General features: G+C 40.1%; 2 protein-coding genes across 5 annotated transcripts; both read right to left on the bottom strand.

Annotated features, from left to right (window-relative positions):
- Positions 1-10946: 10946 nt before the first annotated feature.
- On the bottom strand, positions 10947-11684 carry LOC135619621 (Bowman-Birk type proteinase inhibitor DE-4-like). The gene is made up of 2 exons (XM_065121798.1): positions 11487-11684; positions 10947-11394 (listed from the first exon to the last, which is right to left on the bottom strand). The coding sequence occupies exons 1-2, from the start codon at positions 11605-11607 to the stop codon at positions 11135-11137; spliced, it is 381 nt and encodes a 126-aa protein (XP_064977870.1). The 5' UTR covers positions 11608-11684; the 3' UTR covers positions 10947-11134.
- A 1148-nt stretch (positions 11685-12832) lies between these two features.
- Positions 12833-20260, bottom strand: LOC135619619 (serine/threonine-protein phosphatase PP1). Of its 4 annotated transcripts, none has more exons than XM_065121794.1 (5): positions 20137-20260; positions 19795-20049; positions 14870-15429; positions 14583-14797; positions 12833-13081 (listed from the first exon to the last, which is right to left on the bottom strand). In XM_065121794.1, exons 2-4 carry the CDS (start codon positions 19970-19972, stop codon positions 14609-14611), a joined length of 927 nt encoding a protein of 308 aa, XP_064977866.1. In that variant the 5' UTR covers positions 19973-20049; positions 20137-20260; the 3' UTR covers positions 12833-13081; positions 14583-14608. The 4 variants fall into 4 exon arrangements, with proteins under 4 accessions (XP_064977866.1, XP_064977867.1, XP_064977869.1 ...); XM_065121795.1 differs by lacking the exon at positions 20137-20260 and adding an exon at positions 15967-16082 and having other exon boundaries at positions 19795-19934; XM_065121797.1 differs by having other exon boundaries at positions 19795-20221.
- Between the last annotated feature and the right edge of the window lie 2868 nt (positions 20261-23128).

Below are 23128 nucleotides of genomic sequence, written 5' to 3'. Positions count from 1 at the left end.
TGCAAGTGTCCCGATCTTTTCTCCTGCAAGTGTTCCGATCCTTTTTATTGCAAGCTTTCTAATCTTTTCTATTGCAAGTGTTTCGATCCTTCCTATTGTAAGCTTTCTAATCTTTCCTATTGCAAGTGTCATGATCTTTCCTTACTTGTAATTTTATCTCTACATTTGCTTTGAATATAAGGAACTTTGAATTGTTCTAGTCTTGCATTTGATATATCTCCTGTTTAGACGTAACGATTCAAATCTGTGCAACTTCTGAAATTCTGACCTTTTGATACCGAGCTGCCTATAAGTCTTTGTTGGAAACTTCGATTTGTTCAAAACTGATTTCATTGGAAACTAGACTCGTAGATCTTTCTTTTGATATATGGATTGAAAGATTTGGAGTCCAAATACCTGCCCAGTTATCTATTGAATCTAACCTTATGAATTCTGCCAAACAGAGATTTTGTTCTCCGACCCTTGTTTACCAAATTATTTGTAACTCTCTGTTGGATAGTTCAATTCATATGAAGCTTATTTTATCTGAATGTAGATTGAAATATCTTTCCAATGATATATTTCTAAGTAAATTGGAGCACGATTGATAGTTTGAATCATTTGTTCAATGTGCCTCTTGAATTATGTCAGAAATCGAGCTTTGGTCGATTTCGCATATTCTAGTTTTATTCCTTTGGAAATTGATATCCTTTAGCTTTCTTATTCATTTGAGCTTTATATTACTGCTTTGAATTCTTGTTTGCTCTTGTCCTACAAGTATTTGGATACCTAAATCTGTTATGTAAACTTCATGTTTGCATCATATTGACTCATAAAGGCACATGTACATTTCATTATTCCGCATGTGCTTCCGATATGTCCCAATTTATTATTCACAATACCCTTTTATATTCTGGTGTTTGTGGGATTATTTGGACCTTTGCCAGAAATGGTAAAGGGTATATGCTTAGAGCCCGCGATGCTCTAGATTATGTTTGGTGCTCATTCAGAAATGGATGGACCATATTATGTTTGGAATCTCACTTCACCATCTGTTTGATATGAAATTCAGAGCCGACCGAGCACTAGGCAGGGTGAGAGGGCTCGAGTGGGAAAGGGCTACTTGTGATTGGAGTCGAGAACTCATCACGGCGTGGAGCCACCACTGAGTTAAACCTCACATGCACTATGCTAGGGTACGACGTCTGAGCTTCTATTTCGTATTCGTTCTTTGATATGCTTCGAAATGGTCCATATGCCATTGATATGTTTCGAAATGTCCCATTTGTCATTGATATGCTCCGAAACATTTCATACGCCTTTGATATACTCCGAAATGTTTCATTTGCTATTGTTATGCTCCTAAATGTTCCATACGCTATTGATATGCTCCGGAATATTTCATACGTTATTGATATGCTCCAATTACTCTATGCTCCATTTGTTATGAACCAAATAGGTTTTGAATGACATGACACATATGATTTTGTATCTAATGATATGGTATCTTGAAAATTCTTGTATTCTGCCTTGCATTATGATACCTTACTTGTTTGAAATCATTCCTTTTGTTCTGAATATGCTTTGTCATTTGCTGAGTTGTTTTTAGCTCATTCCGTTGTTATATAAAATCTTTCAAAACAGCTTGTCACTCTTTGAGATGTTTGAATTGGGCTGAGATAGTGGAGAGCTATTCAGAATTATGGGCAAGTCTTGTTGGTTATTATGTTATTGTTGTATAAGCATATTTTGTATGTAATGAAATGTTGTCGATGAATCAAAATGGATATACTGTGTAAAAGTATTAGAAGATCTCTCTTATTTGGAATTTCGGAATGTTAAGTCTAGTTTACGTTGATATGAACTTGTGGTAAATGGGTGGATTTATGATTATATAAATTACATAGCTTGTGGATATATAAATGTTGTTCATGTTTGTTAAGTTGGCTTGGGTTGCTATAAATATGAATTATCGAGTGATGTGATATATGATTATAAACTGCACAGGTTTTATATATGTGACTTTGATAGAATGTTTTTTAGTGTCCTCAAATGTGTGTTTGCATCCTGGATGGATTGGTTTTTGATGAAAATTTTAATATCATGGATATTTATTTTGAGGGGCGTGACACCAACCACTCAAATAAGTTCTCTATCAATTCAATGTCTCGGGTCAACTACTAAGGTGATTAGCAGAGATGGGTGAGTTTGACATCCGATATATTCCAAGAACTACCATAAAGGCTCAAACACTAACGAACTTTATCTCAAAACTAACTCCTCCTTGGCCCGAGGTTGACAAGCACACCCCATCTACATGGACACTGTTCGGAGATAGTTCCTCGACCTTGAATGGGGTGGTATTAGACTCATCCTAAAAAACTTGAAGAAACAAGTGTTTAAAATCTCTGAAAATGAAGCTGAGTATGAGACACTTCTCTTGGAACTTTAGCTCGCTCGAGAGTTTCAAGTCTAGGACTTAGTGTTCAATAACTCATAACTAATCGTGAACTAAGTGAAGGGGAACTACGAGGCTTCAGATACAACCATGACAAAATACCTTATTGAGGTGCAAAAATTAACCCATAGCCTTTCCCAACTTAATATGTTGTAGGTTTCTCGTGAAAAAAACACCTAGGCTGATGCGCTTGCTAGATTAGCATCGGCTCGGCCTACGAAGGATGGTTGGCTACTAGTAAGGATGTTGATAGCCCCAACCATAAACAAGCACAACATGACTATAGTTGGGGAAGAGCTGAGTTGAATGAATGAGATCCTACATTACAAAAATGATAGCACTCCGACGAACCCCGCATTGGCCTAAAGAGTCAAGCATCATCAAACATAGTATTATATAATTAATAATCACTTGTATCACATATCTTTTAATCAATCATTTCTTAGACGCCTAATACTATAAAAAGCCCAGAAGGTATTGGTCGAGGTGCATGAGGGTAATGATAGACAAACCCTCACCTTCAAAGCACTTCAGCAAGGGTTTTATTATCCAATACCGTGTAAGGATGTGATTGCTTATGCCCAAAAATACAATATGTGCTAAAGATTTACATGAAGACAACATCAACCGACAGTCTCTTTGAGTCTAATCAATTATGGATGCCCCTTCGCCAGTGGGGTATGGACATCCTCAGACCCTTTCCACCAACCTTGAGCTAACGAATATTTTTTATCATTGGAGTTGATTATTTTATGAAGTGCATGGAGGTTGAGCTATTGACATTAATCACTAAGAAGCAGGTTGACGGATTCATATGAAAGAATATCATCACCCACTTGGGAATTCCGAGTGTCATCATCATTGATAATGGAACCCAATTAAATAATGTGAAATTCAATTAGTTCTATCAATCCTATAGAGTTCAACTAAAGTTTAACTCGATAAATTATCCTCAGACCAATGGTCTCGTTGAGGTCACTAACTAAGCCATACTTGAAAGGTTAAAGAAGCAAGTCATTAGAGCAAAAGATACTTGGGTGGATGAGATACCTTGTGGGCCTCCTAAATGATACCTAAAATCGAGTCGAATGAGTCATCGTTCAGCTTAGCATTTAACATTAAGGCAACCCTACCACCCAAGATAATATTTCTGAAACCTGTAGTTGAAAATTTTGATGAGAAAATCTTCAAAGGACTTCGAGCAAAACTCAACCTAATTAGTGAGATTAAAGCAGAAACACATCTAAATGCATAAAAATATAAGAAAACGATAACCAAGCTTTACAACCAAAGTGTTCGCCCTCGAGAAGATGAACTAGGGGACTTAGTGTTTCGAAAAACTAAACTTTGTGACCTAACTAGATCCCAATTAAATCCCGAGATAAGCTAGCACTAAGCCAAGAAGGGTCATATTTAGTCATTGATGTCATTCGTGATGGAAACTATCGCCTAAACAGAAAGGATGGTGCTGATGAGAGCATGATGCATTACAAACTTAAAGAAGTTATACCCTTAAGGCATCACTCAAGGTTAGGTCGAGGTGATTATACCTAAAGCGTCAAGCTTTTATCTATCATATCTTTGGTGCTAGTTGTAAAAAAAGAGAGAATATTTTTAAGGTGTAGGTTTTTCAAGTGGAGGAAAGAAAATTTCATTGCTTAAAAAGACCTACATCTAAAATTTCAACTTGATCAAGTCTCTACATCTAAAATGAGACCTCGACCTACTGAGTTGAGGTTGGAAGAAGAAACCCGCTAGGCGAAAGGCATTAGGTAAAATATATTTAAGGCACATGAGTTAAGAATACCTGACTCACATAAGAAGAAACTCACTATAATGGGAGGCATAAGACAAATTTGTCTGAGATGCACGAGTTAAAAAAACCCGACCAACGTAAGAAGAAACCCATTATATAGGAAGGTACAAAGCAAAATATGCCTAAAGTGCATAAGCCAAGAAAACCTAACCTGCGTAAGAAAAAACCTACTATGATGGGAGGTATAAGGTAAAATGTGTCCGAGATGCATGAGTCAAAAACTCCTAACCCACATAAGAAGAAACTCATCACGGTCAAAGGCACAAAGCAAAATGTGTCAAAGGTATATAAGTCCGAAAATCCTAACCCAAATAAAAAGAAACCCGTCGTGGTGAGAGGCACAAGGCTGAATGTACCAAGGGCCCATGAATTAGAGAAAACCTGACCCACATAAGAAAAACCTGCTATAGCATATAACTTTGAGAAAACTCGAGCCACATAAGAAGAAACCCACCATAGCATGAGGCACAAGGTTGAATATATCCAAGGCTCATAAATCGAAAAAAAACCGATCAAGTAAGAAGAAAATCATAACGATGGGAGGTGTAAAGTAAAATGTGCCTCCCATATGAGTCGAAAACACCCAACCCACGTAAAAAGAAACCCATCACAATGGAAGACACAAGACAAAATATGCTTAAGACATGTGAGTTAGTAAAACTGACTCACATATGAAAAAACTCACTATTGTGGGAGGCATGAGGCTGAATGTGCTAGGCCCGTGAATAAAAAAAAATTGACCCCACGAGAAGAAATACACTATGACAAAAAGTAAAACGAAAAATATGTCCCAAGGAAGTGAGTAGGGAAAACCTGACCCATATAAAAGTAAATCTATCATAGCAGTAGATTAAAAGAAAGAGTACCTAAAGTAAAGAGGTTGAATGTTGACTCGTTCACTCGAGGTGGGTAGGCCATTGCACAATATAGCTTAACGGGTTGGTGGTCCATGCAAGTATTATAAAAAAATGGAAGGATCAAGATTTGTGGGCACCTCTAGTAGAAATAGACTCCCTTTTCTTGAGGTGAGTCCCTTGATGATGGGAGTCTTCACAACCCACCGCATCACGACCAACAACGCCCACACTCCTAGCATATAGTCGTCACCATAGCCCATGTTATCGCTAGAAACATCCTCACCAACATCGCTCACAACTCTTGTTGCTTGCTCGTGGGCTTGTGTCGATCACCCATTGTAGTCCACCACAATGTTCACTGTAATCCTCGTCCGAAGTATGCACCCTAGGTAGAAATAGGGTCCCTCCACCTGAGGTGGGTTCCTCGGTGATGGGAGGAGCAGGTCGACAATGGGAGTCTTCATAGCCCAAGGCAAACACAAGCTAACGTGGGCACCTCGAGCTAAATCAAGCTTCCTTTGCTCGAGGTAGGAAGGTTGGCCTCTCTTTTCGTCGCCACCGAGCCATGGAGGTTGGAAAACCCCACCCTCCCTTTTTGTTGTCATTGAGTCATGAAAGTTGGGAAACCCTACTCCCCTCCTCCACCCAAGGTAGGAAGGTCGAGCACCCAACCCCCCTTGTTGCTAAGACATAAAGATCGAGAAATCAAACCTTCTTCGGCGCATGGCATTGCGACTCCTGCTTTTGTCACACCCTACTTGTTGGACCCCATAGAGGGCTAAAGAGGCGATAATCAAGAGTGTTGTTGTCGCTTTCACAAGGTTGGAGGTTGCTGCTGTCACTTTCGCAAGGTTGGAGGTTCAAGGAGTTGACCAAAATGATGACTACCAAGAGCTACAGAGATCGGGAACTGGCCCCTTGCTTTCTTTGTCATTGAGATATGGAGGTCAGGAAATCGATCCCCATTGTTATCAACCTCTATGACTGAAGGGTTGAGTGTCATGAATACCTCGCTCTCGAGGAGGGCTTGTTGACGAGGAATGACCCATTGCCGAGGGATGGAGGTTGTTGATTCAAGGCGCGGGTTGGGTGCCCCCAACCCCGTCAATATTTGCCTGATATGTAAAGTCAAATAATTAATTGAATATGCATAAGCATAACATGTAGGATAATTTAGACGTCTCACTTCGAATCCCTCTTGATAAAGCCCCCGAAGCACGCCATGGGGGGGGAGGGATACAAATAATAAAGAGAACATCATCATCTAACACATGACCTTCGCGTGATGTCTAAACTAGAAGGAGAAGACGAATGTCACACTCAACCTGTTTGCTCATGTAAACAAGGATCTAAGATATGTAGTTGTAGATTGTCCCAAGATATGTAGTTGTAGATTGTCCCCCGCATAGATAAAAGGCCAGTAAGAGATTATCATAGGCTACAACCAAGTATAAAAGTTTACCTTTAACATAATGAAGGGGGATCACTTTTTGATCATTCACATCCATACTTATCTATCTCTAGTTACTAACTTGCATGAGAGGAATTAAGTTGAGAAACCCCTTTCCACATCTTCGTACAAGTAACCCGAGGAATAAACCCCTTTCGACATCTTTGTACATCTATCTACCTTAGGAGCTACCCAATACAGTAACAATCAGAGGAATAAAGTCTCGTGGAGCTACCCGAGACTAACCTCTAGGGCATCCATCTGAACTCTACGATCAGGGTTTCCCCGGAATCTTGTAAGCGGCTCTGCGTCAGGGATTGTTCCTACTAAGGCCTGCATTATAGGCCTTCTTTAATGGGAAAAGCTCCCCGGACATCCGAAGCATCACGCTCCATAAAGTCCCAAGAGGCAAAGCGATCGTCGGAGTTGGTGTTTCAGAAGAGCATCGTCCCGTATAAGGTGGTGGTAAGGTTCAGGGCACAACTGGCTCTGCCATCGCAAATGAGAGAAGTAACGGAAGGACTAAATGGGTCTACTACTTCTATGGGTTCGTATCAGCATTCGGCCTGATCCAAATCCCGTTCGTTACTTCAGGATGGTTCTTCACGTTCAGAGGATATCATCCTCGAGCACTGGAAGAAGGGGACAACGTGGTATCCAGTCAATTCATGAAGTTCATATACAGAGTGCTGAAGGGAGCGACTGCAAAGTTCAAGGACGAGCTCGGCTGCGGTGGCTCAGGAGCCATGTACAAGGGCATCTCAGACGACGAGAGGGTGGTGGCCGTGAAGAAGCTAGAGGACGTAATCCAAGGAGAAGAGGAGTTCTAGGCCGAACTGAGACTGACAGGGAGAATCTACCATATGAATCTGGTGAGAACATGGGGGTTCTGCTCGGAAGGCAAGCACAGGCATTTGGTCTCCGAGTTCTTGGAGCATGGTGCACCTCTTCCATGGGAGCATGTTGGGGTGGAGCCAAAGGTTCAAGATTGTTGTGGGCGTCGCCAGAGGCTTAGCTTTCTCTCCACCGTGAGTGCTTCGAGTGGGGCATCCATTGTGATGTCAAACCTGAGTACATACTATTGAATTCTGAGTTCGAGCCCAAGATTACAGTCGTCAGATTGGCGAAGCTGTTGAAAAGAGGTTGAATGAATTCTGGCATCTCCTGTGCTCAAGGAAGCAGAGGATACATGGCGCCCGAGTGGGCCTCGAATCTGCCCATCACCTCAAAGGTCGACGTCTACAGCTATGGTGTCATTCTAATTGAGCTTGATAGCTGATTTCTGTAACTGCACGAGAAAATCTCGTTGCTCGGTTGAGAAAAATTCTCTTTATATATATATATATATATATATATAAACATTATATCAAACTAATTGTATCAAAGCCTTTGCCTTAGAGTAACATTTATCTCCTCGCTGTGTTCTTTGCTACCAGGACTGCACTCTGCCACCACTCGCTATCTACCACCACTCGCACAACACCTGATCAACGACGCAACCACTCCCCGTGAGAGTCCAAGTGCGAGTGTTGTGGATGACGCTCTCTTCTCATCGTCGTCTAATCCATACAAGAGGCTGCCCTTCTCTTCATCAGCAGATCTGCACCTTCTTCTCTGACGGCTACAATCCATTGCACCTTCTCTCCAATAGTGCTGCAGCTTCTCTACCGCACTACAAATAGCACGGCACTGCTGTAGTTCTCTCCAATTCTGCAAATAGCACTGTAGCTCTCTCCAGCACTGCAAACAGCATTGCACTAGTATAGCTCTCTCCAGAGCAGTCTCCAGACCACATCATTTCTAGGCCCAGTAATAGCAACGTGGTCTCCAAAACCTTCACTAACTCTCTTGCTACTCGACGAGAAATCTGTGAAGTGAAACTTAGCCATACCCGGAATGCCTCATCTATTATACATGTGCGAGAATCGAAAACTGAGCAGAAAGAACTATGGCAGATTCATCCTTTTCCTCTCAAGGGGGACGAGACTTGCCTCAAAGGTGTCAGAGAACTCGCGGTCGAAATAGGCAGTAAGGCTCCTCGATGCACCATCAACCACGATGCTCAGGCCATCACTAGCGGATATGTCGGTAACCTCTTCCATGACTTCAGTGATATGCTTGTTTTCCCTCTTCCTAACTACTTGACAGAGAGGTGCAGTTCATGGTGACTGACTTCAAGAACTAATAGATCACCAGCAGTGCTCACAATAGATTTGCTCCTCCAGGCTACACATTCAGCTGAACAAATCTGCTTGCCCAAACGACTTCCAGCGATCGCCACCTCTATGGCGGCTTCAACAATAGCATCATAAAAAAGGTAGAGCAGCTCATCCAAGAACTCTTCGCCCTGGACATCAAATACACCATCATCAGCGTGAGAAGACGGGCAATAGCTACTTCCAGCGCCAACCCAACCTCCTCGTCAACTGCTTCCTCAAGATCGACAGCCTGCCCACCACCAAGGAAGCCTAGGACATCGCAGGCGATGTGTTCTCCCTCCTCGCTGTTCAGCCTCTCAAACATCGTATCGAGCCATCTCGAGTGCTGCGAACTCTTCATTCCCTTGTTGCGCATCACTGTGTCACTGTTAAGAAAAGTACAATAGTGATCCTCACTGAGGAAGCACCCGTGCTGCCAGAATTCCACGTAGCAATACTCTTCACATTCTTCACGGCCCAAATCCCTAGTCGCAGGAACTGCTAAACAAAGATCTGCAGCTTTGCTGAATATTGCACAACTAAACCAGCCAACACAAAGCTAAATACCTCCTTCAACAAAGAACTTGTTTGCCAGCAACCCACCTCTTCCTCCTTGATCACTGTTGTCACTACAGTAACCGACCTCTAAAACAATTGATCAATCGATTCTCCCTAAAGATCTAGGACCCTTGAGTTACTTTTTGATAATGGAAGTAACATTTTAATCGTCTCCTTCTATCGTAAAGAAAGTATATTCAAGACTTATTATCAAAGATAAACATGACTAAAGAGGTTACAAATCCCCTTTTTATTAGCGAATCACTTGTGATGGAAGCTCTACTATGGACTCTACTTAATACCGACAAATACTTGACTCTCACTTGTTTATATATCTCATTTGCAGTTAATAAATTATTACAATACATGCGCCAACCTTCTACTACGCATTGGTTTGCAATCAAATGAATTTTGCAGTATCTTAAATGGACCCTCAATCATGATCTCTTTCTCCGCAAATACACCCCACTTATAAAACATCCACGTCAAGGTATATTATCTTCCTTGGAGCAAATCAAATCAGTTAGAGTTCTAAGAAGAAAAAGGACAGTCGCATGGTCTATAACTGAAGCTGAATACTATGCAATCACTACTGTTGCTACTGAACTTAATTGGGTTATAAATCTCCTCAAGGAACTCAACGTCAACTCTGTCTTTACTCATATAATATATTGTGATAATATTGGAGCTATCTACTTATATGTCAATCCAGTATTTTAATTATGCATGAAACGTATTGTCATCGACTACAACTTCGTGCGAGATCAAGTTGTCAAACATCAATAACGTATCTCTCATGTACATACGACCGATCAACTAGCAAACTCATTCACGAAGCCTCTCTCCCGCAAACTATTTTCATTATATCGGTCCAAGATCAATATCCTTAACAGAGCTCAATCTTGTAGAGACATGATAACATATGAGATTTTTCTAACTGCACGAGAAAATTTTATTGAAAAATTCTATGTTTAGTAAATAGATACTGTATCAAACTAATTATAGTATACTTTTGCTTTTACACATCATCCTATCGTAGCTAACCTGAGTTTGGGATCGGAAGAGAGAGCGGACGACAGACCGACGAGCCTAGTTCGCGCACCGAAGGAAAGAATGGGGCAACGAGGAGATGTAATGGATTGGAGACCGGAGGGGCAATTCAACTGAAAGCAAGCAGAGATGCTGGTGGAGATGGCAGTTTGTTGCCTGGAAGAAGAGACAAGTAAAAGACCCGACATGGATCATGTACTCCCCAAGTTGCTTTCAACAGAAACCTGACTCAAATTGGACTGCACACCAAGTCTCAAACAAGCAGACTAAATCCAAGTAATCAATGAAGATTATTTCCTTGCTATTGCGTCTTCCTTATCTTTCTTCAGAATCACAACGCTGGACATCGCTGGTCAACAACCGCTGTTTATTTTTAATGAACCCAAAGTATTCTTTTATGCCCACTTGGTGAGAAGAATACATCGAAAGCGTCCAAATTTAAGGGTATTATTCGACATCGCTGGCCGAAAGCATCGTCATTTTGTTGTAATTTAAGTGTGTACAACCACCGATATCAACGATGCTTTAGCTTACAACAATTTCCCGGAAGCGGATCGCATCCACTGTTTCCTTGCAAATATTGGGCGCGCTAAACGGGACTAAATTAACTGATGAAGAACAAAGCAGAGTGTCGATGGGTGAGAATGCCTTCCACTATTAACATCGCTATTGATGGGTGAATGGAGACGATAGGGTGGGAACAACACCACCACGGAAATCTCAAGCAGAACAAGGCAAAATCTCCGGACCCTCTAATTGGCTCGAATACTACTGCGCGAGGAGCGGCTCCGGCGTGCACCGGCGCCGGCAGTAGTTGGGGATCCGGTCCATGCACTGGTACAAGGGCGGGGACACGCTGAGCGGGGAGCGCACGCAGTGCCGGCACGATGGGTGGCACGACCTCACCATGTCCTGGCACTGGCACTGCGGCGGGGTGGATTTGGTGCACCCGCCGCACCGATCGCAGCACGGCCATGTCCTCCTCTGCCTGCTCCTCTCTCCTACTCCTTCTCCATCTTCTTCGTGCCCTGTCGCGTGACCCAGAAACCAAATAGGAAGCTGATTAGTTAGGCGTCGATCTCGTGATCGAGCTGGGGAAGAGTTGGGAGAACACGCTGACCTTTGGTTGACAGCGCAGAGCGGAGCTCCGGGTGGGAGGAGGAGGCGGTGGTGGTGGCGGAGGCGAAGAAGGCGGCCGCCACCATGAGGACCAGGCTGAACACCACCATGTTGTACCTCATATCTGCGTCTTCTATACGCGCCTTCGCTTCTTCTTTCTTTGCCAAGTCTCGGCTGCTCTGCCTTGGGTTTATCCACGGGCGGAAGTGGCGTGCTTTATGGTGTGGGTGGGTGGGTGCGCTTGTGATCGACGCCAGCCATTTTTTTTTCGTCGACATCCATCCACATCAAGATCTGGCGAGCTTATCCAGAACGAGGGAAGCGATGACTCGACCACGCAACTCGCTACGACGAATCGCCGCTGCTTCCGAGTCGGTGGGTGGTCCGTCGGCCCGTGAACCACGTGCGAAAATTGAAAGACGAATCGTCTCTGGATGTGTGATTTCCAAGATAAGGATCCGTTGGAAGGGATGACTCGGACACGCGACTCGCTACCACGAATTGCCCCACTGTTTCCGAGTCGATTTGAGGAGAGGAATCGACTCCACGGGCCGTGAATCACAAGCGAAAATTGAGAGAGAATTTGGGACTCTTCGTCTCTCGATGTTTGATTTCCATAACAAGGATTCGTCTCCCTTGGTCGACGAAGATTCGGCTGTCAAAATTCCACGAACACCACTGAGGCATATACCTTGGCAGATGCTTTTAATTCCGACGCTGATGTGCTACGGCGTTAACACCTTGGACAAGGAATAAGACAAGAATAACTATCGGACGATTAAGAATCATTCAGCGTGCAAGTTGATTAACAAATAGTAAAATATACATAGTTACTATAGTCATAATGAGAATAGTGAGATAATTATTAAATAAGATAGAATTTGAAATAAGTTTACTCAGAAATAAATCGAGTGATTCCGTCCGTAAATGCTAAATGTTCAAAAAAGAAGTATAAATAATTAAAATATATATTTTTGTTATTCCCAAGCACTGGCTGATGGATTTTTATATGTAATCCCTATCACTTACGACTGGAAAACAGGCAACGTGTGCTTGTTAAGCAACAACAAACAAGTCCAGTAAAATGTGAATTGGGCCAACAAAATAAGAGCAGCAACAAAACAAGATTCCTATTTCACCCTAACTAATAGGTTGTAGCAGCCAATACGAGTCAAACTATTTGACCTACATGGAAAAAGAATTATTAGACCTACATCAAGTTTTCTGTAGCTGGTCTTGCTAACTAGTTCATGTAGATCAAAAAAGATTGGTTAGATTCTTTTGTTACTCAAGTTACGTGAATCCCCGATAGAGGTTACCCTATGTTCTCTAGAAAAGAGTTGCAGCTATGCTTCTTCATCGTTCCAAATGGGAGAAATATCGAAAGAAATATGTGCACATACAAGACAGTTTCAGAGTACAAAAAAATAATTTCTGCAATTTGACATTTACGATGAAGTCCGGGAGTTTGATTGCAGCAGACGCCCATGCAGCCAATGGCATCTTATTACAACCACTCTTTAACTGCATCTCAAATTCACTATAATTAAGAGTATCAGCTGCCTTGTTATCTTCAATTGATGCAGTCGATTTAACCTGGCAAACATAGTTTTTGAACACGGACGTTAGACCCTCTTGGCTATAGAATTTATGCGGCTAACCCAATCAAGAAACAAAATAATCAAATAGCAGCCAAGAATGAAGCACAAGCAACAAAAGAACAGGATGAGAAGTTTCAGGCATGCTAGGAAATAGCAATCACAGCTAACTTTCAAATGTTCTGGGAAAAGGTTTAGCGAGCCCGAGGAACTTTGTAAATTCAAATATCGAAAGGGGGAACTTTGTAAATTCAAATATCGAAAGGGAAAGGGCGGCGCAAGCCTGTTTCACCAAAGACATATTCTTGATGAACTGGATATCCAAAGCTATTCTAGATTTCTAGACCTTGATATCTATTGAACCAGTTCGTGCACCTGCTTAAGCTCCAAATTTTTCATGTGCAGGGAGATGACATTTTCTTTTAGGCCCACAATATCCAGATGAACCAAATTTCATGTTTTAGTTGGGCATTTGAGCATTTCTTTTCTGCAGGTGAAGTCCTTTCCCAATCTGGCACCATCTCAAAAGCCAACAGTTTCATGCTGAGATCTCCATTTATAAAATCATTTAAGCTTAGAGATGAAACAGTCAGACTAAAGTTTCACAGAAGTTGTGTGAGAAATTAAAATATCATTGACAAAATTGTTATTTTCATTTGTGTATTTAAATGACGAGAGGACCTTAAAGGAAGCTGAAACCTCTGACATCGGAGTTCATGGATAAACAAATGCCATAAGAGAAACTGTGGTTTCCATAATTATTAGTCAAGAAGCATATTTCGGTGATTTTGCAGAAAAGATCTCTCAAATCCTAATTTATCACAGATAATGGATTTATTCAAAGAGCCTACTCTCTCAAGAGATCCATGAACTTCTCTGCTTTCAGAAGTTTCATAAAGAAATAAGAGATTGCAACCCTTGCAAGTCTTAGAAACATAGTGGGGCAAGGTTGCTAGGTTTTTAATTTGTCCAAAAACAGGATGGCCTAGTGCATGAGCCTCCTACCAATGCAAAGTCTAGAAGACAAATCAATACCTTTACCAAAAGAAGGAAAATGTTCCTGCAATTCTTTTTTTTTTTCTTCTCCCAACTTATTCATTGAACACTAATTTAAGTATCCTGCCATAAAGTCTAGAGGAGCCTAAAATCCAATTCTTTTGTCATCAATACCTGTTCCATCGAACAATAAATCTGTATGACTATGTCAAAACCCCAATTGAATCAGTCAGTTACATTCTTCTAAAAGAGTCGCTCTCCACTAATATCTGATTTAAGGCTTGCTTGCAATCTGAAATTCCAACAAGATGAAAATGCAAGCCTAAGCAAGTGCAGTATTCAATCATCACAATAGTGTCAACGTAATAGAGTTAATATAGCCTCAATCTAAGAAGATGGCCGAATGAGTTAATTACAGAAATACTACAAAAAATTTATTATTAATTTTGAAGATCAATTAACAAATGTAAGGAGACAAGAGTTGTGGTTTTGGTGTGACTGACCTTGATCATAGTTTATTATTTGGTTGTTAAATTCTGGTTGGCAACAGAGATTTTGGTTTTTTTTCAGCAGGCTGGAGAATTTGGAAAGAGCACATCAAAGTTTCATCAACACTCATCATAGCACCAGCATTATCAAATTCACCACAATAATTTGGGGCTGAGAATATCGTCACAAGTTGTTTGTCGGCAAAGAATTCATAGCCATCCTCCACAACCTGCAAAGCATGGATTGGAGACATATGAACATTAATCAAAGTTCATATACAAGAACATATTAGACCTATTACCTGATGTGCCCTGCAGACAAGATCTAAATCTTGTTTTAATAAGAACTCAGAAACTTTATCAGCACCAAAAGTCCAAGAGACCCCTCTGTCATTCTCTCCCCAACCTTGAACATCTCTACCAGGATCTGCCCAAAGTAAGTCACATAGTAAACCGCTTTCAGGTACATCACATGGCCGAGGTAAACTCTTAATTTGATCCAACTTGGAGAGATCAGGGGAAAGGCCACCATGCATGCATAAGATCTTGTCATCAATAACGGCAGCTACAGGAAGGCAGTTAAAGCATTCACTGAAGATCTTCCAGAGTCTCACACTAAACCTCCTCTTACATTCATCATAAAATCCATATATCCTATTTATTGAAGCACATTCATGATTTCCACGCAGAAGGAAAAAGTTCTCTGGATACTTAATTTTGTATGCAAGAAGAAGGCATATTGTTTCTAAGCTTTGCTTTCCCCGATCCACATAATCACCTAAAAATAGATAATTGGCAACTGGAGGAAAACCTCCATACTCAAAAAGCCTTAAGAGATCACTATACTGGCCATGAATGTCACCTGAAACACAAAGAGTAAAGGAATAATCAATCAGTAAAGGACTTCAACACAATGACCATAAGGCGTATAAACATTAACAAGATGATCATCTCTCTTTACATCAAACAAAGGGCATTTGTGTGAATATTGCATGTTAATATTGCTCTAGCAATTCTAAATAACTGCAAAGGAGCAGAGTTAGCTCTAAGGTGAATGTAATTATGAGTTTAGACATGTGGCTATGTTTTGGGCTCTACAAGCAAGCAGCAATAGATATATGTCCCAGTTTTCACAGGAAAACGACAGGGTGAAGACCTATAGTATAAATCATAATTAATAGTAAACAATATGTTTCGGTTTATCGACCATGTGATGTCAAAGGACTAACACATTAACATCATCTTTCCCGGTTGTCAATTCATCATCGCCAATTAGAGTTGGTGTCATCTTGCAAAACCTTATGCGCCAATATTCAATGAAATCCAAAGCGCCAGGGGGTGGGAATTGCACCAACAACTAACACATTTGAGGATGGCAACCAGTCTTCAGACCAGCTACCTTGGCCAAAGAGCCATGGCCCGTCTATGTTGAGATCAGCCATGGGTGCCTCATCATGCATAAAACAGCAGCCAGGCATCGACGAACAATTTCCTAACATTCTGGTCATTGCAGCACTGCAAATGCAGCAACAAAAAGAGTGTTAAGGCTTGGGCTGAAGAAGGAAAAAAAGATAGAATTAAAAAAGAAAAAGTGATAAGGTCTGCACATGCCACATGGTTCAGTTCAGTCTTATGTAAACTTTGTACCAAACTGAACTTGTTTCATTTGCAGAACTTTACACCAAACCAAACCATAGTAAAAAAAATAATCAAAATCAAGCAAAATTTCTTTATTCTTTTCATTTTTTTATTTGGCTTCAAAAAAGATGTCTGAGATAAACTTATGGGCGTAAAGCTTATATAAAAAATACAGTCAAAACATATTATTTTGATGGTTTTATATGCAATATATATAAATATATGAGATATGGTTCGGTTCCATTTAAAGAATTATTTAGACCTGAAGCTGAAATTGCACTGATAGTTGCTTGGTTTTCAACTTTCCAAAACAAAGCGATCACAATTGAAGGGGAAAAACTGAGCCAAACTGAACCAAGTGCACCAATCTGGTTCAGATTTCTGTTTTGGCCAGTTCATTTTGACACCAAAAATACAAAAATATTTATTACAAAATTGGTTAAGTCTGATTCCTATCCATGTAACCAAACCTTAAACCCATCACCAGAAGTAAAACCCAAACATAGTTCAATGCCATTCCAGATTTGAATCTACATAATACTAATCAAAGGATACCCAGATAAATCGACTTGAGTTGAACGAGCCTATCTATAGCAAATATTGTCAACGAAAGGTTCAACCAACTTGATGAATGAGGGTTTATTGGTCAACTCTGAACAAGACTTTCCCAGAGACTAAATTCAATAATTTGATCTAGGGGTTTATATGCAAACAAGGTTAGAAAAAATGGAAGCAATGTCCAAGCAGTCATATCACCACAAAGTGCACATGCAGCATATTGACACACAACATTATTCTATTGAAAAATATATAAAAATAATTAATGAAATATATTCAACCCAGCACAGTTAACATGTAGACAACAATATATCATAACACACTCAAGCATAATAAGGCAAGTTACCAGCAAATATATGACATTATAATAAAGTAAATTATAGTTTATTTATCACATGACTAGTCCAATATACATGAGTAGATCCTATGACCATATGAAAACTCACTATGCAAGCTTAGCAGAAGTCCAAACATTAGAAACATAAAAAATCCAACTACATCTTGAATCATTAACCATCATGCAGCATTAGGCAGCAACATATGTTGTATTCCGTCTGATTATGCAGATAGCCCTGATATATGCCACCAAACAGTCTGCTGACTGAACCACCAGGCAGTATAAACCACTTTTTAAAACCATAGCTGATTCTATCAAAATTTTGAATGCAACAATAACTTAAATGCATTTTGTGCAGGATTACTCAGTGATACATTGGTCATGTTTCTTGTCTTTAAATTACCACTTCAAACATGTAAGAAGTTGTTCAGCAAGCTTCTGTCATCAGATACATTTGTGTAACAGACCCAGTTTGACAATGGTGATCAGAGTACTAGGTTCTTTGTTGGCGAACACATATGAGCCAGAAATTGCCACCAAGATTATGGTACTACTTCTTCATGCCTAGTATATGTGGGAACTCTCAACTTACAGGTCTGAATATGTTTTCCTCAGGTGTCTATCTTACATTACAAAATTCAAAAAATTGATGGTTTATAGAAATTGAAGCATGGCTCTACACATGCTGTTGCATGAGGTTTTACAAATCATTATTGTTAATGCTAATGTGAAATATAATATATTATCTTCCTATTGTTATTGTACCAAAACATCATTCTTTTACATGTTGATATGATGGGAAATCACATTAATCTGTTTCCTATTATGATAACAATGAGATGGCCCCACTTTATAGAAAATGTTCATACATATAATTTTTATTTTCAAAGACACTACATTTATAGGTGGTGTTAAGCTAAAATTGGAATTAAACAAGCAACTTGCACTAAATAAATTAAATTACGTGCCAATCTAAGTTCATGTATCACAAGGTCCAAGCAAGTTACGTGCCAACTGAAGGTGTCAGATAAGTTAAGTAAATACATTGATAGATTATTGCATGGTCATAGACTCAAATCCCGTCTTCACCACATTACCCTTTGAAAAAAGAGAGTCTGTTACGTGTATTCTATATGAAAAACACTTCTAGAAAGAGAGGAAAATCTTCTACTATTTTCCTTGCACCAAACAGGCATTAAGATAACAGACAAAAATATACTGCAATCACAAGAGCACAGATCAGCAACTCAATACATGTAAAGGATATGAAAAAAATGTCGCAAATGACTCACAGATGCTTGCTGGATGTAGATAGGCTGCATTATAAATTAAAGCTACTTCTATCATGATTTTCTATCAAATTACTTCTTGATCCTCATTAATCAGTCACAGAAAGATCAGAGTGACAACTTAGTTAACTAAATACATGGATTGTTCAAATCAAAAGACAAATTCCATGTATCAAGTAAACATTTGTATTGACTCTATATGACCAATTGCGGCTGTATCATATACATGATTGCATTTATCGGTTTTCTGTAAACTTTTTGTGAAGCTTCCTGTTCAATCATTTTTCCTGTAGCTCCATTTCCCCTTTTCACTTATGGAAAAGCAGGAACCTTCAGGTGCTTAGTCCACTACTTCTGGAGCTTATATATCATCTGGTGCATGCAATTAATTCATGCCATGATGCAGCAAGATAAACTGAGCTGTAGTTTGCGTAAACCTAGTATAATTGAATATTCCAAGTTGATGAATCAGTTCATATTTCACAAGAGATATGATCTGCATAAACCCTTGGACACCTCAACAGCTCAGCAAGCTATCCTAAGTGAACATTCCAAGTTGAGTAATCAGTTGAACTCGTGAGATCTTTCACAAGTTTGTACCACAATTGGAGAACCACTTAGATTTGCAAAACCTATTTCCATCATCCACTTGCATGTGAGAACAGCTTTTTCCAACTAGAGATCAAAGCACATAGCCTCAACAGATTTGGTAGTAGCCTGTCAACTTGATTTCATTTTGACCCTCGTGATCAACAAGAAGCAAAAGCAATAAACACACCAAAAGCAAACAAGCAGTACCTACTTCTCCTCATACAAACACACAGATTTTCCTCTTCATATTTTAATCAAGTGAGTGAAATTAATTAAAGAATGGGTGCAGATATTGCACTATCAATTTGAGATATAGATATCATACAAGATATTTATATAGATTTTAAGTAAAGATCTAATAATTACTATTTTTACAAGGAATTTGTAATTTAAACTTTCTTGACCACTTTGCAAGGTTAATTGGCACAGTATCTAAAACGACAGTTAGCACCAAAGAGGGGAACAGGAATGACAAAGCATAAGACACCGTAGATATTACAATATCATGACTTCTAAGAATCAAGAAACACCCTTAAGTATCCATCCACCTAAAAGAACGTTATTCTTTTTATCTGTGATTCCTAAACAAACTCAGCTTCTTTTCCACCTAAAAAAACCCTAATTCGTATACTTTATCTGATATAATTAATTTGTCCTGCTTTCCCCAAGCGAATTCCAGATTATCAAATCAAAACCAGCAAACAAAGGGACACGCACAGTAATCCTGGGATCCAAGAACGAGCCACGGCCACGATCAAGCCAGGAAATAAACAAGGCAAATCAGTCGAAGGGAAGGTAGCAGGTCGAAGCTGACCGCAGATCTTGATGGGGGCTTCAAGCTCCAGGAGGTTGGGCTGGCCGAGGAAGATCTGGCGGGAGACGGTGCAGAGCTGCTGGATCTCCGCCTCCGCGAGCCGGACCAGTGTGCCGGGCCTCGCCGTCCGCACCTCCAGCAGCCGGCCGATGATGCCATCAAGCACTTCCGGGTCCATCAGATCGACCACGATCGATCGATAAAAAATAAAACCTCCTCCTAATCGCCCCTGTTGGCACGAACCGCAAGTGTGTTCTTGCGACCGGACGATTACAGTGATGAAGATCGGGAGAGAGAAGAATGAGAGGGTGAAGGAGGGAACGACGAAGAGGAAGGACTGACCGGGGCGGGGTTTGCAAAGCCGCCGACGGAGCGGCGAAAGTGCCGATGGAAGGGAGGGTAGGTGGGTGAACCGGCAGATGCGGTGATCACTGCCGCGTTTTATCGACTCCGTGTCAAAAATATCCTATTTGGTTACGTTACGGTGTTTCCCAAGTGAGATTACGCGTACCCAAAGACCTCACCTAAGTCCGTATCATCCTACGTGGTGTTCTCAGAAACGTTTTCAAGTGGGTCCAGTTTTAGCCATGTGGGATCAGAAATCTTTTAGCGCGAATGTTCGGTGCGGCAGATGTTTAACTCGGTGCATATTTTGTAATATACAAAAAAATATATATATATGTGATCTTTTAGGTATAATATAAACGTCTAAATTTTTATATAAGTTTAAATTTTTTTTCAAAATTACAGATTTACACTTGTAAATATTAGGATAGCATATATCCATTTACTTAATATTCATCTAGAAAAGTTAGGTTAATTATGATCGAGTGTTGCTAATATTTATTGTTTTAAATTATATACCATACATAACTGACCTTTTTGATGTAAATTTTTTAAAAGTTACGATATGTGGTCGATGATACATCTAAAAGACTCTCTGCACGCCACTATCACATGCTGACACCACATCATCATCATATTGACACCTATAAAAATCCCTTACTCTATAAACTAAATTTGTGACCCTAAACAACATATATTACAACCCAGGTTTAATGGACTAATTAACTTGTTAACTTCTTAAGTTGATAGAGTGATGCTGAAGCGAGACTAATTAAGTATTGATCTCTAAACTTTAAAAGGTTATATTGGTGGATACCAAAATAAAATAATTAGCTTCATTTATCTTAGCGATGTTAATTTTATCAGAAATACAAAAATAAAGGGTAAAAAAATAATTTTAACGTTTGGTGACGGACGATGACGTTATTGCCGCTAGTGGTGGTGGACCCCTCTCATTTTGCATTTGTGTTAATGTCGACGCAGATGTCGAGTGATTGTCACCCTCCGATCCATGCTCCTTCGACAAGCTTTACATCATGTCCAACCACCTCCCCAGCGAGTTGTCACTGTTATTGGATGAGATCATAATCTCTATCGTGCCTCCTTGATCATCCGTAGCACCTTCTGCATAGGCGATTGTTTCTTCGCCTCGATCGTTATGTAACCCACTGCAATGTTTAGCAACATTGTCAGCTTCTTCTCGGATGTCTCATTCCTAGACGACCCGAGGACTTCAACAAAGTCATTCTGATTCTCCACCTGCATAGAGCGGACCCCCTTCCAGGATCTAGTGGAGGAGTACTGACACCGACATCCCCTAGTGGATTAGCATAGCTCCTACTACACATAGCGAACATCCCCGGTGGAGGAGCACGGCTCCTCCTCTTGCACAAAGCGGACCCATCGGGGGATGTTAGTGTAATGTTCCTTTATTAGGTCCTGGAAGGGGGTTCGCTCTGTGCGGGAGGAGTGGAATAACTTCAGTAAGGACCTTAGGTCATCCGGGAACGAGGCACTCGAGGAGAAGTTAATGGTGCTATCGAAGGTCGCAATGGTATGCATAGCAATTGAGGCAAAGAAGTAGTTGCCAATATGGGAGGTGTTGCAGATGATCAAGGAAGCACGAGCGATGGTGATGATTTAGTTCAATAGTAGTAACCACTCACTAGGAAGGTGGTCAAACACAGTGCAGAGCTTGCCAAGGGAGCATGAATTAGAGGGCGATGACTGCTCAACATCTACATTGATGCTGACGTAGATGCGAAGGGAGAGGGGTCTACCACCATTGATGCAAGCGACGTTATTGTCCGCCACCAACGATGTCTACCATCAAATGCTAAAATTATCTTTTGCTCTGTATTTTCATATTTCTATTGATAAAATTAATATCATTAAAATAAATAGATATAATTATTTCACTTTTATAACTATAGGGATGTCAATATAACTTTTTAAAGTATAGGGATCCAAGCACTAAAAACATTTAACTACGTGGGACAATTTGTAATTAGTCGCATGGTGTGTGATCAAAATATATGTTTAATGGGTTAATTTATTTATCAATTTTATTTAAATTAAATTATTGATCAAAATACTTAAACTGAAATTGATAATAATACACTCATTAAACCTTTATAAGTCGATCTTAATCTTACCTACTTCTGATATAGGATTAATCAAAATGTTACACTATAATACTTATTAACTTAAGCATCAAATCGAATGAGCTTTGTTAAGTATGCTTTCGACGTGATCTTTTTTCAAACTCACTTATCTTCTAACATAAGCTCGAATAAAGGTGACTTTAAAGCCAACCGGATAATCAAATTCTGCTCTAACAAGTTATAATAGTATTTAGGGTTCTAAATAACAATCATAGACGTTAACTTGAACATGTAAATTTTAAAATATTATAAAGATATAGAAATCACTTAATTGAGAAGGATATATACATGCAATTTTCTTAAAAATAAGATATTGAAAGAGAAACGAAAGCAAGCCACGAAGAAAAGATAGCAGGCATGTATAAGTTGGCCACTCACGAAGAGGTGTGAAATCCATGGATCAGATCATTCAATATTGATGCGAGTCTAAACTCCAAAGCCGTGCAAGGAAACAGTTGCTGGAAAACACATCTAACGTCAAATGCTCTTACAATAAAGCATAATATGAGTTTCAACGAAATCAAATCATTAGAACACTAAAGATTCTTTAAGAGAATAAAAACTGCGAGTTTGAAGCCGTCAAACATCGGAAGGAGGAGGAAAAAGGAGAGCCGAAATGATATAATACTTATTTTGGAGTGGATATTATGTATATATGATTTTGCGTGCGTGGTACGGAAGGGATACCCTCAAAAGAGTAACATGGATCAGTTAATCCGACCCACGTCGAACCACGTCGACCCCGTTTGAAATATCGAAGCGCGACCGCTCCCTTCTCCCTCTCCCTGTCGCTCCCCTTTCTTTCTTTCTTTCTTTCCTTCTAC

Source organism: Musa acuminata, chromosome BXJ2-8 (genome assembly GCF_036884655.1).
Source record: "Musa acuminata AAA Group cultivar baxijiao chromosome BXJ2-8, Cavendish_Baxijiao_AAA, whole genome shotgun sequence".
Taxonomy (NCBI): domain Eukaryota; kingdom Viridiplantae; phylum Streptophyta; class Magnoliopsida; order Zingiberales; family Musaceae; genus Musa; species Musa acuminata.
The sequence above is the reverse complement of the archived record's forward strand: the minus strand, read 5'-3'. Positions and strand labels throughout refer to the sequence as shown.

Excerpts from the sequence above, each read along its gene's own strand:
- LOC135619621 (XM_065121798.1), bottom strand. The coding sequence starts at position 11,607 with ATGAGGTACAACATGGTGGTGTTCAGCCTGGTCCTCATGGTGGCGGCC. Across the intron at positions 11,395-11,486 it reads CTCTGCGCTGTCAACCAAAG|GGCACGAAGAAGATGGAGAA; the intron begins GTCAGCGTGTTC and ends GTCACGCGACAG.
- LOC135619619 (XM_065121794.1), bottom strand. The coding sequence starts at position 19,972 with ATGGACCCGGAAGTGCTTGATGGCATCATCGGCCGGCTGCTGGAGGTG. Across the intron at positions 15,430-19,794 it reads AGCCCCCATCAAGATCTGCG|GTGACATTCATGGCCAGTAT; the intron begins GTCAGCTTCGAC and ends TTTGTGTTTCAG. Across the intron at positions 14,798-14,869 it reads TTGTCTGCAGGGCACATCAG|GTTGTGGAGGATGGCTATGA; the intron begins GTAATAGGTCTA and ends CATGCTTTGCAG.